General features: G+C 39.3%; 1 protein-coding gene across 1 annotated transcript; it reads left to right on the top strand.

The window, feature by feature from the left end:
- Positions 1-2,218: 2,218 nt before the first annotated feature.
- Positions 2,219-12,179, top strand: sta (stubarista 40S ribosomal protein SA). Its single transcript, XM_080283024.1, has 7 exons — positions 2,219-2,266; positions 4,086-4,221; positions 8,296-8,501; positions 9,957-10,115; positions 10,696-10,817; positions 11,066-11,306; positions 12,074-12,179. The coding sequence occupies exons 2-7, from the start codon at positions 4,089-4,091 to the stop codon at positions 12,149-12,151; spliced, it is 939 nt and encodes a 312-aa protein (XP_080139150.1). The 5' UTR covers positions 2,219-2,266; positions 4,086-4,088; the 3' UTR covers positions 12,152-12,179.
- The last annotated feature ends 1,150 nt before the right edge of the window (positions 12,180-13,329 follow it).

Here is a 13,329-nt window from a genome sequence, read left to right as displayed (position 1 = left end):
TGAGTTAATACTGTCGTCGTCAACCCAAAAGTTTGGAACACCTAGATTTATATTGAGGCTAAAGCTGGATTATCTTATTTTTTCAGACAGTCCGCGATAAGAGTCTGATAAGTTAATACAGGCATATACTCGAACATGACCCTTAGATACTTGTTGGTATAAGACTTCGTAACATTATTTTACTCAGCGACTTACTTGGCATTGCACGCCTTAATATTCTCATGGCCATTATTTACCTCTTACTGACATGGACATAGTTTCCAACAGTAACATACATGAGAGTATTAAAGTGTAATAAGTAGAATAAATCGCTAGGGAAGAGATGTTCCGAAATATCCTAAGCCAGGGAAAACATGACGAATATTCTGGTTATTGCTGTGGCCCCATATTCATCTGAACCCGAACCCAATGACTGTAGGCTGATGCTGCCCTCCTCTTACAGTCCACCACCCACCAATCTGGAACAGGGAGGGGGGTACTGGTTATATTAGCGCCGCCACATGAAAGCATATCTAATACAGACAGATAAGACATTCCGTTTTGCAATCTACAACTCTAGTGATCCATTAGTGGCCTGGGATGACAAGTCGTGGAGGTGGAGTAAAGAAAGACAGTGGCTTAAGAATGAGAGTGAATGGATGAGTCTTGTCATTGATGTTCTCATTATATATATATATATATATATATATATATATATATATATATATATATATATATATATATATATATATATATATATATATATATATATATATATATATATATATATATATATATATATATATATATATATATATATATATATATATATATATATATATATATATATATATATATTCACTCTGTTATGGATGGTCCATATACCCTATTTATTGGTGGGAATATAATGATGCTGACGATACGAGAGTAACTCGTCTTGTAAGTATAGGCTACACAGGAAGATGAGTTATTACAAGAGGACATGGACACCGCATATGACTGGATCATAGATAACAATGCGAAATTTAATGACAACATATTCAAACTGCTAAGATATGGCAATAGAAATAATTTAAGAGCACCAAAAATTGCCAGAACTACTGAGCCCAAGAGCAGTCTCAAAGACCTAATAGACAGTGAGTGATAAATCACACATAAAGAAAATTACAGACCCGGGGAGGAAGCTAACAGGATGGGTCCTGCTGACCTTAACCATTTGAAGAAGTCTGGTAACCTACTTCCCAGGCTTCAGTGTTGCTAGCATTTGTGAATTCCGTCTGACTTTGGTGAATTGGAGGAGTTCGAGACTGCACAGCGAACCTTAACTAGAACAATACCCTCAGTTGGAAAACTTGGAGGTAATAACTTCTGAGAACGTCAAAAGCACCTCAACCTTCACTCTCTCGAAAGTTGAAGGAAACGTTATTTAATCATATACAGATGAAGGATCCTTAAAACACACACACACACACACACACACACACACACGTATAACCATGGCATTCAAGTGAGCCACAGTCTCAGGGGAAGATCCTGCCACAACAAAGGATCGAAAACAAATTGCCAAAGCATAAGAACCTTGCAGACCAACAGTTTCACCATAAGATGGCCCAGGATGTTCAACAGCGTTTTTACATATCCCGGAAACATGTCAGCCTGCACTGGGGATTATGTGGAAGCCTTCAAGTTGAAGTCGGATGCCTTCCATCAGAAAGACACACCATCACTTCCTGCATAGTACACCTGGTCTCACTCAAAAAAGCTGGAGCACAGGTTGCCACTATACTGCATATGTGGGAACATGATGGATGCAGCAGGACTACATGTAGTTGAGGCTATGTGACCGAGATCTGCACAAGGTATCACAAGATGATAATCAATGATGTATCATTTGCCTGTCTGATATATACTTACTTTTGAATGAAATGCCCACAGTTTTACGTTTTGAATGTATGTGTCTTTGTAGTTGGCCATAAATCATATTATTAGGGTAAATTTTCTCTATGCAAAATTACTCAAATGTAAACTTATGATTGTGTTCCAAGTTTGCTTAGTTTCCCATTTCACGTGCTCTATGAAAGAGCTATTAGCGATTTTGCTTTTTGTTTTGGTGTAAGTGAGTATAAATTATTGTGACCCACAGAAATACTTGCTGCTATTTTTCACATGTGGAAATAGAATTTTCAATAAATTGGGTTTAGGTCTCAACACAGGAAATTTATTATTCCTAAACGCAACCGCCAGCACTCCTTCTTCATGAGAACGCTCTGGGGAGCGGATAGCCGCAGTGAGTGTTGAGATTAACTGCGTTTATTGGATTGACGGTGAAGTTGCAGATTTTTCGGTGATGGGATTTCATTTTTTGGCGATCAGGCTATTTTTTCAAGCGAAGAAAATTAGAAGTATGCTTGGTACAGCTAATGATGGACGACGATAAAATTGGTTATCCTGTGTGGCTGCGGTGGACTGGATGTAAACATTACTAGGCGGTTCAGGTTTTCCGACAATATCTCGTGATAGGAGTTCGGGTAAATCAGATGGTATCTGAACACGGTTTTGGTATGATCGTCTTAGTTACTCAGCAGCCATGAAAATTTTGGTTTGATAAAAGATGGAAAATTGTGAAGGTGCCACCATAGACGAGTGATTCACTGCATACCGCACAGCAAACCTAATTCCAATAAAAAAAATAGTTATTTAACGATACTGGAATTATTTTTCATTGATTTTACCCCTTAGGAATGGTATGCCCAGTTTAAACGTACAGGTTTCACATTTGTAGGTTACGGTAGTGCATTTTCTTGCAATATATAGAAATAGAAATGGGGCTGTTTGCAAGTTGCATTGGTTTGGAATGGGATGAAGAAAGGGTAAGCCTGAAACTGCAGACAAAAATGATTAATTTATGTAAATTCAGCTTCCACGAACTTAATGAACATGTGTGAAAGTATAGGAGAGCTCCCACGCATTTATAATATACTTTGGGTGAAGTTTTAGTTCAAGGGCATCAGGATCTTGCTAATCACTGCCTTTTCTTCTTTTTTTTATAAATACAATCTCTAATATTTTGAGTATTGTAGCTGCAACTTTTTCCCATGTGCTAGTTGATTACCTCAATCTGTATGCGTGCTCATACCTCACTTCTCATTTGCCATAGATACTATAGACAAATGGATGTTATGTGCTTAAACAAAAGAGCATTGCACCTCTTGTCTTTCAGACAAGTAATTGTTTCATATACTGTATTAACCATTTTGAAAAATCAATGGAATCAAACCCAGCGCACCTATCAGTCTATAGCCAGATGCTATAATTCCATAAGGGATGGTCTTTTTTGTTTGAGTTAGTGGTTTTACGAGGAGGGGCACTAACCTTCCACCAACCCACTTGTTGACACGTAAGGAATATGTGGGTTGGTTATATGGTTACCACCCAGTGTTGTAAATTGTTTCCTGGTTAATAGAAAATCATTAGGTTTGTCACTCAGTGTACCTAAAGCCACTTGAAAAGGAAAGAAGAGAAATAAAAAGTGTCAGGAAAGAGGAGAGAAATACGAAGAGAGGATCGCGGACACAGAAAAAGAATGATAAAAGATGAAGGAAGAAGTAGGCAGCACTACATCGTCACCAAGTGAGTGGATGATGGTTGCCACCACCTACCACTCCTAACCTAATCCAATCAAATCATAAGTATCCTCTCCTAATCAAACCTAACTTCCTGATGTATCCCCCTCAGGGGCCATGGGACAATGCTTCATAATATGAAAGTGGAAATCCCAGAATAGGTTAACCCCATGAATCCTGATGGCATACTTTTTGGTTCTTTGTGCTTCTTCCAGGCAGTTTTACTTAGCTTGGGAAAGGGTTTAAGGCTGTATCTAATCTCAGTATTCAGATAGCCTAAGTTGAATGCATTTGTCAGGAAGTGGTAAGAATAAAATTAGATTTCCCCGGGTTGAGTGTTTTAGGCCATCAATATTCCACTTAAAATAACAACCCAATGACTTATATATCGACCATTGTGCATTACTTTCTGTGTCAAGTGATACCGTTACACAATATACATATACAGTATTCTGTTTTATTAATTTGTGCGTTACATTGCAGATCATGTCGGGTGGCCTGAATGTTATGAGTCTTGAGGAGAATGATGTGATAAGGTTTCTGGCAGCTGCAACACATTTGGGTGCCAACAATGTCAACTTCCAGATGGAGCAGTACGTCTTCAAGAGGCGTCAGGATGGTAAGGCCCTCGTTTTATACCTTTATTTTGTTCAGTTAAACCATTTTACAAATGTTTCGTAGAAATTGTACACTGTATGGATTGCAGTATAACTTATTACAGTGAATCATGTGGTGGTGACTATCATCCAGTCAGTTGATGGAATGCTGCCCACTTCGTTCTTCACCTTTACCACTCTTTTTCTGTGTCTACCCCTCACTTCCTATTTTTCCCATCTTTCCCTTCACATTTTATTACTCTTCTTTCCTTTTCAAGGTGGCTTTACTTTGAGGGACAAGCCAGATGGTTCCCTGTAAGCCAGGAAGCCATTTACAATACTGGATGGTAATCATATAACCAACCCATACGTGTTCCCTATGTGTCAGTAAGTGGATTGGCAGAGTATTAGTGCCCCTCCCTGTAAAACAGCTGACTCATAGACAAATGACCACCCCTTACAGGATTGTGGTGTCTGGCTGTAGATAGATTCATCACTCTTCCAATCAGTGATTCAGTGTGGGTGAATTATTGAAACATTTAATGAATTCAGATGTAAAGCGAGGAGTTGTTGATCTGTCTGAACTTATATTCACGTGTGTATACTGTTTAGACTAATATCTTTCAGATATACTTAACTGGTAGTTATATCGGAAGGTGCAAATTTTTTGTGTAATATCTTTCAGATATACTTAACTGGTAGTTATATCGGAAGGTGCAAATTTTTATGCATTTTTTATAGTGTGGTTGAATTACTGGTTTACGCTCAGTATTGTTGTTGCATGTTTTTTGCTTATAAATTTTTATGGTGCTGGTAGAAGTCTTGAACTGCACTCACTGGCTAGGGAGTCTTAGTTTATATCTTCTGCCCATACTGTTAACCCGTGGATTGCGCAATTACCCTTTTTTTTTTTTTCCCACCCCATGGTGCACAAAATATGCTTTTTTTTTTTTTTTTTTTTTTTTTTTTTTTGTAAGCTTGAAGATAAATATCCAGGGCATCATCTGGTAAAAAGGAAAAATCTCTCCATCTTGCGTAGGGCCATGCATAAGTATACGTAGGGGAGTAGTTAAAAAATGAATAAAAAAACATTTTTTTTTATAAACTTGAAGATAAACATCCAGGGCATCTTCTGGTGAAAAAAAAAAATTCTCTCTCTCTCTCTCTCTCTCTCTCTCTCTCTCTCTCTCTCTCTCTTTCTCTTTCTCTCTGTCTTTGCCTAGTGCCATGCATACATTTGGGTAGAGGTGGAGTAGTTAGTGGTGATGCACGACCAGCACAGACTGAGCTGGGGGCTCACAACGTGACGCTACCCAGTCTGAGCTGGGGCTTGCAATCCACGGGTTAAGGGATTGGTTTGAGATGATGCCAGTGGTAGTATAACTTGAAGAACTTCCATCAGGTGAACAAGGCTGACGCATGTAAGCAAGCATGTACAAAGTCCTTCAAAACAGTGCAGTCTAATGAACAGCTCTCTTGCTTTTCAGTTTCTGTTCTCTTTCCTTCTTTTCTCATATCTTTTTCTGTCAATCTGCCTCTTCCCACTGTATTTCCAGATATGACGTAGCAACTGCCTCACTTTTTGTGTCAGTAAACTTTGAGCCAGCATTTTGAAAGGCTCACAAAAACTTTACTGTTTGCACTACTACTGAGAGCACCAGTTTATGGGAGAAAGTACTCACAGTAAACTTAAAGGTATCTGGCATACTTCAGCCAAGCCCTGCGCTGATTAAAGCAAAACGCCGGATATCACGTTGTACCTCCCATTGGCTCAATATTCGGCATCGAGCCGGATATTGTGTTACAGTCTGTATCGAACCTCTATCCGAAAATCTTTCCCATGAGTAAATGATGAAAATGAAGTATAAAATTTAAAAAAATAATGGTACAGTACAGTAAAAGTCCAATTATTCAGCGGCGCTGATTATTCGGATGATCCAATATTTTGGCAGTTTTGAGAAATTCAGGTAATCGCATTTCCGAAATCTTTGAATGTTTGTCAGATATTCCGAATCATCTTGGAAGTCCAGGAAGTGTTATCTGTGACTTGTAGGCCTACTCTGTGTGTCATTGCACTTGTATATGATCACTAATTTCTTTATTTTACAGATCCAGATACACTCTTGATTACAGTATTGTACAGTATCTTATAGTACAGTAACCCCCCCCCCCATTAGCAAGGGTTACATTCCAGACCCCCTCGTTAATTCTTGACGGTAAATGAACTACTGATACTGTAATGCATTACCCATAAATAAACTTTTTTGTTAAATTTTCCCGTTGTTTTAGCTGTTCGGCTGTGACAACTCTGGTTAGATTCATCAGCATGATGGCGGAAGTGATTGTCCTATGTGTTAAACTAAAATTAACTCTGCCTAATAATTTACCCAACCCTAACCTAAACTACAGTTGGGAAATTGGGAAATGAAATCCATCTTTGAGTACGTAGAGTAAGTTTCTTCCATTGCACCAGAAACAATCGTAGGTATGGCTTAACGGCTTAAACCCTCAATGGCCGTGGGTTCAGAAATTTTCATGCACCTCTGGCTGGCCCCAGAACAGTTTTTAAGAGCTTTAAGTTCAATGTATTTTTCTTTAAGTTGTGAAGAGCATCGTTTGGTGCACCTAGCAGTGAGTTTTTTAGCTTCCTAAACCCATCCTGTGAATCACCATGATTCACAGAATATTTGATAAAATTATGGTGTATGTTCCATGTGGGCAAAAACATTTTTGAGGTTAAGCGACCGCCTGACTGCTTGGGATGGTAGCGTCGAGTCTTGCAAATATACCAAAGACTTTTGTTCCGTTCCCATAATTGTTCACAGTTTTTTTATACCTCGCACTAACTCGATGGCACTGACACCGGTACTGGAAAAGGTTGTTCAACGCTGGGAGTTATTGAGGGGTTAATGGAATACATTACTGTTTGCATCAATACACTCACGTATAAATACAAAAACTAAAAAAAAGTATGAGCGCTAAATGTTTGTTTAACTTTCAGCAGAAGGACCTCCCCTATTCATTTCATATTCCTCCAGTTTATTTTCTGTAACATTCTGATTATTATTATTATTACTATTATTATTTTTTTAAAAGGAAGAACTCTCTTATTAGTGAAGTTGTTACTTATGAGTTCAGCTGTTATGGGATTTTACTGTATACAGTACTCTCTTCAAACACATTTTTAATAATATAAGCAGTGATGACAGTGTTCACCAATACATACAAGGTACTGAGTGGGTAGGTAATATTCCGTATCATCTCAGCAGTCCAGGAAGTGTTGTCTGTGACGTATAGGCTTGCTGTGTCACTACACTTATGTTTTTTCACTAATTTCTATATTTTTCAGATTCAGGTATAGTACTGTACTGATCATAGTGTTGTACAGTATCATACAGTATACAGAACTCTCTCCACACACATTTGTAATAATATAAGTAGTGATGACACTTCACCAGTATATATACAGTACTGTGTGGTTAGGTTTTTGGATTATTCAGTAAATCTGATTACTCAGCATCGGCTTGGTCCCGTAGATACCAAATAATTGGACTTTTCCTGTAATGCAATAATACAATGCCAGTTGGCTACCATTTATGAGGTGGTTGTTACACCTCGATGCCGGATATCGCACAGAACAACCGGTTACGTCCCATTTCGGCACTGGATGTTGCATAATTTCGCCTGATATTGTGTTGGGCTGGATATTTCGATGATGACAGTTGAGAGTTTGCTGTACTTGTCATCTTAAGTGAGGATTAAGAGGAAGATTGAGGAGGATTGAAGAATATATGAACAGCATTTCAGCAAATGGGAAGGTGGGTGTGGATACAATCAATGCCCACATGTTTAGTTTCCTAACTCTGAGGTTAGAGGTGTGTGGGTGGGATGTTCTTATGTAGGACTGTAATCTCTTGGAAACCCCTGGCTTGAGTTAAATGTAAGTTTGCTTACTTAAAATCTTTAGCAGAGTGGCACGGCATTGCACATGAGAAGTATGTCATAAACTTTTTGTTGATTACCGTATATAATTATTTGCTGTCCTTGGGTGGGAAAGGAGGTCTGGATGATGATGATGATGATGTACTTGTTGACAGGTGTCTATATTATTCACCTGAAGAAGACATATGAGAAGATTCTGCTGGCTGCCCGTGCCATTGCCGCCATTGAGAACCCAGCTGATGTGTATGTGATCTCCTCCCGTCCCATGGGGCAGAGAGCTGTGCTGAAGTTTGCCAGGTACACAGGAGCTACTCCCATTGCTGGCCGCTTCACTCCAGGAGCTTTTACTAACCAGATCCAGGTAAGGTACTGTCACCAGATTTGCTATGCATTTAAGGAGTTACAAACATAAATCCTGCTTCCCATCATTGTGATACATGATGGTGGCTTTCAAATTTCTATATGTGATCTTTGTAGCTCAGTGTACTTTTGGAAGTGTTGTGTAAAGGCTGTAATTGTTCAGAGAAAAGATGGAGGTATACTAATGTGAACAAAGCGAGATGAACATCCGTAAAGTGTTATGTAAAAGCTTTGCATTTGTTCAGAGAAAAGGTAGAGTTATATTAATTTTCACAAACAAGGCAAGATCATCGTCCTTGCATTTTGGCTGTGTATCCAGATTCTGGCAGCTGGCATTATCATAATAAATAATTACAGTAATTTGTATTTATAATGAGGTATGTATGAGGAACATGTGGGTTTATTGGGTGGGAAATTGTAGGTAATGGATAAAATGGAAGACCTGTATGAGTGAAGTGTGGATGTTGTAGATGGAAAAATGCAAATAGGATGGCTACCATTGAGCCTGGGAGGTACAGTAACATCATAATTTTGAAGTACGGTCACTACACAGTGATACACACTTGAGCAGGAAACGCAACCACAAGTAATACCGTAGTCACAGTCCAGGCTGAGACCTAGTTACAAATCTTAGTAAACATCATATTCCTTGTCTCAACGGCTTCCAACAACTATCACAAAGTAATCAGCTGGTTTTGGTACTTGGTTTAGCTTCCAGATCATAGAAAACATCAGCTGTCCTATGCCTGACACTGGTACAGTATGAAGATCCTTATGGGGGAGCATGGCATCATGTAAATGTATGTATAAAAAATACTTTGAAGTGATTATATATATATTCAAACAATGCACAGATACAGTGACAGAAAGCCATGGGAAGTGAGATTGAATACATTGTTGGAACAGGACAACTGCTTGTGGTATGAGATTTGAATGATATGCTAGGGAGCTTCAGTGAGGAGGAAAGTTAATTTACAGTGTGGGAACAACAGGACTTGGGAGTGTTTCTTAATTATAGCTGCCTATCTCATGTTAACGGTTTTGAAGGATAGGCATCTGAGGCAAGGCTACTAAAACTCCAGTGAGTTAACAGATTGATGACCAGCTCACGTGGTGGCGTGGCATTACAGGATCGATAAGCTTCCAGTCACCTCTTGGAGATCAAACCTGCAGTACTGTATGTGCGTGGTTAGACGGTTGCTATTGAGTGGGGTCTTAAATTTACACCAGTGCTGTTATTGTTTTGATCCAAGGCTAATCTGGATGTGAACCCAGTCCACTTAGAGTCAAAGTTGCCCTTTGCCTACAATTGCACATTCTCTTTTGAGAATAGGGAAGGTTAAGGGATGTTTGTTTATAATGCAAGCAGTGGAGCTGCCTGGGTATACCGGTATCGGTGTAGTGGTGTGTTTTTATTTATGGGATATGTTCAGATGCCTTATTTTCATTTTGACAGGCTGCATTCCGAGAGCCACGCCTCTTGGTAGTGACAGACCCAGCCTCTGACCACCAGCCCATCACTGAGGCTTCCTATGTCAACATCCCAGTTATTGGTTTCTGCAACACTGATTCTCCACTGCGCTATGTTGATATTGCCATCCCATGCAACAACAAGGTATTGACCATTGGTCTGTATTATAGTAAGTTCTTGTGTGTCAGAGACGTGTTTCAGAGTATCACAGCTTTTTCCACGTGGTTGATGTAAATTAAAGGAAAGTGGCTTTTTCCATACAATTGGTGTAAATTATGCAAATGTGTCATATCATCTTAATAGTCAGAAGTCGAACATGAATGTGCAGTTTTTTTTTTGCACATAAAAAGTACATAAAAGGAAACATTATGGTAATTAAGACTCACTGAAAATTACTGGATTAGGTAATTTAAGGTTATTATTGATTGGATTGTTATGATAGCAAGCAGCTCTTGCATTATAAATTATAGGTTAACCCCCTTTACTGCTCTGACATTTATTCAGTCAATCTCCAGATTGTTTTATGCAGGCAAGGAAAAATCCCTCATAGTGCAGCAAAAGGGTTAAACTAAATTGGGTTTAGAATTAACACATATGATGATTTTAATGACAAGGGACGTAATGCTGATTAATGTGAATGATCGTCTTTTCTGATTAATTTTATGATCTACCTTCATTTGCAGTATAATAAATGTTATTGATAGGGTTCACCTTTGAATTTTAGAGTCCCCATTCTGTTGGCCTGATCTGGTGGATGTTGGCTCGTGAAGTCCTGCGTCTCCGTGGGACAATTTCCCGCAACCTTCCTTGGGAGACTGATACAATGCCAGATCTCTTCTTCTACCGGTATGTATGATAGTGTACACTAACATATAATTTATGACCTGACAAAAGCACCATTATTAAGCCATCTAACTTGATAGTTGGTAGAATAACTCTGGTGGGTGGATAAGCCATCAAAAAAGAAAAGTACTGTATGGGGTGGAGGCATGATTGCAGGGACTTCATTGACTGTGAATGCCCTTAAATTTTGTTTAAGGGATTAACTATTAATGTTATGTAGAATGTTATTTTAAAAATATGCTTTATTGCAGTGATCCCGAAGAGCAGGAGAAGGAAGAAGCAGCCAAAGCGGAGGCTGCCAAGGCTGAAGCTGAAGCTGCCAAGGCTGAGGTTCCTGCTGCTGACAACTGGGGTGGTGCTGAAGTGCCCGAAGCTGATGCCACTGCTGCTCCACCTGTGGCAGCTCCTGCTGCACCTGTGGCTGCTGCTCCTGCTAGTGGGACTCCTGCTGCTGCTGCTGCTGCTGCACCTGTTGAAGAATGGGGCCATGCTGTAAGTGACTAGATGATGATGATGATTTAAATACTTTGCTGCTGTTGGGTTGGACCATTCATCCTGTCGAGGGGAGGAATGGTGAATTTTTTATTACTGAGATGTAGCTGTGTTATAGAAGGTAACAACCAATCCCATAAAACCCCCCCTCAAGATGTAGGGGTCCAAGGTTAGGTTACTGTAGTCTAGGACAGTTGCCTCACATGTATTATCGTAATTAGCATAGACAACATTAATGTACTAGACAAATAATAAGCCTTGTGGGGAAAAGTATGATCAGACAAGACTTAATTGAAGGCACAAGAATCCATGGAATGTTGAAAATAGTGATAGGCAAACACAAAATTGCAATTTGACATGAATAAGGGCAGATGGGGGGGGGGGAACTGTCCAACATACTGTTATGGTGTTAGCACACAGGCAAGCACAAGGAGACCCTCTTGGTGACATCACCCTTCATGGCCAGTGCACGTTCACATTGACTGTGGCACCTCACAACTTCCCATTTTTTCCTTCAGTTTGCTAGAAAATTCTTTTATGCCTCCCCCTTCTTCCCCATGAGAAGGGCAAGAATTTTTAATGCCATTTTTCAGCTGGGTTAAAGGTAGATAACCATCGTAGTTCCTTTGATGGCGTGACATGATGGGGGGGGGGGGAATCTGAGGAACATATGAAATGCCACCACTTCAGCTGGGGCATTTTAGAACTTATTGCAGAAGTTGTGTTTGATAATTTTTCTCATGTGTTGTATGCTTTTTTCCCACCAGGCTGAAGACTGGGCTGCAGCTCCCAGCTCCACTGCTGGAGATGAATGGGGTGGTACTGGTGACTCCAGTGCCTGGTAAAAGAAGTCAATAAACCCTCCTGAAAGTCTGCACGGCTTTTATATTCCTAAGTGGATATGGTAATTGCTGGGAATACAGACCTCGTTATGTCTTTTGGTTGATTATTTTCCAAATAGCATGTCATCCTTCTCCCAACCTGTTCCCATGAAAAGACAGGGTGCGGTAGGATCAAGAGAAAGAGAGGGAGAGAGAAAATCATGTTTATAGCTAACAAGGGAACTGTAACAGACACCTTTTTGTAAATCTATATGGACTCCTTCGCAAAAATCTATTCAATTTTATTGCCCCACCAGAGGCACAGGAAACTAGGGATTAATTACTTAGAGGAAAAAGGACATTTGCCAACCAGTGAGTGGCAATATGTAACATTAAACCCTAACCACCCCTTCGGTTGAAACCCCCATGGAACACATTTGGTTATAGTGCTTTAAAGCATGTGAGCAACAGACATCAACATTTGTTTTGTATGACTACCTTGCAGCAAATTAAATGGTAACCTGGATTTCAGAATGCTGTTTGATTTATCACAATGTATAACCACCTGAAGGTAACACTGCATGAAGTGAGTGGATAATGGATGCCCTCATGTATCATTTGCTAAAGTGGCTATTAAAAAAATACAGAAGTGACAGTTTATACAGGATATGATTTAATGAGGTAGTTATACAAAATCACAAGTTCAACCTCTACAATTAGGACTTGTTAAGGTTTAGCTTGATGTGTATTCAAGAAAATTACTTGGCTCTAAAGGATAAAATAGGAACAAGATGCTAGGATATGTGATGTACAGATTGTGTGTAAAAAGAATAGACATAACTGCATTCTTAGGTTTGAAGATGGTTTCTAATAGAGTACACTAGATGGACAGGAATTTCTGATGGCTTTAAACATAACTACTGTGGTAAGGAGCTTCCTTGGTGCAGTAGAATCCTTTGTGTGTAGTATTACACATGGGAAAGTTTGACAGGTTTTGTGACCATAAATTATAGAGCAAGATCGTGTACAATACAGTAAATTGGTTGTCAGCCTGTTTGCCCATTTTAAAAGCCTTGGATCTGCTTGCATGGGGCAGCCTTTTTCATCTGAACAGAGCAACTTGGGGAAAACATAAAGCATTATCATCTGGTGCAGACAATGCCTCAGTTATGATCAACTTCAAGAGTGATATTGTAACTGAT

This window comes from Coenobita brevimanus, chromosome 12 (genome assembly GCF_032717465.1).
Source record: "Coenobita brevimanus isolate Jiangsu-jjx chromosome 12, ASM3271746v2, whole genome shotgun sequence".
Lineage (NCBI taxonomy): Eukaryota > Metazoa > Arthropoda > Malacostraca > Decapoda > Coenobitidae > Coenobita > Coenobita brevimanus.
Note: the sequence above shows the minus strand (reverse complement) of the source record. Positions and strands in the feature narration are given on the sequence as shown.

What these genes read in the sequence shown, in the direction of transcription:
- sta (XM_080283024.1), top strand. Translation starts at nt 4,089, where the DNA reads ATGTCGGGTGGCCTGAATGTTATGAGTCTTGAGGAGAATGATGTGATA. An exon ending in CTTCAAGAGGCGTCAGGATG is followed by an intron (nt 4,222 to 8,295) that starts GTAAGGCCCTCG and finishes ACTTGTTGACAG; the next exon opens with GTGTCTATATTATTCACCTG. An exon ending in CTTTTACTAACCAGATCCAG is followed by an intron (nt 8,502 to 9,956) that starts GTAAGGTACTGT and finishes TCATTTTGACAG; the next exon opens with GCTGCATTCCGAGAGCCACG.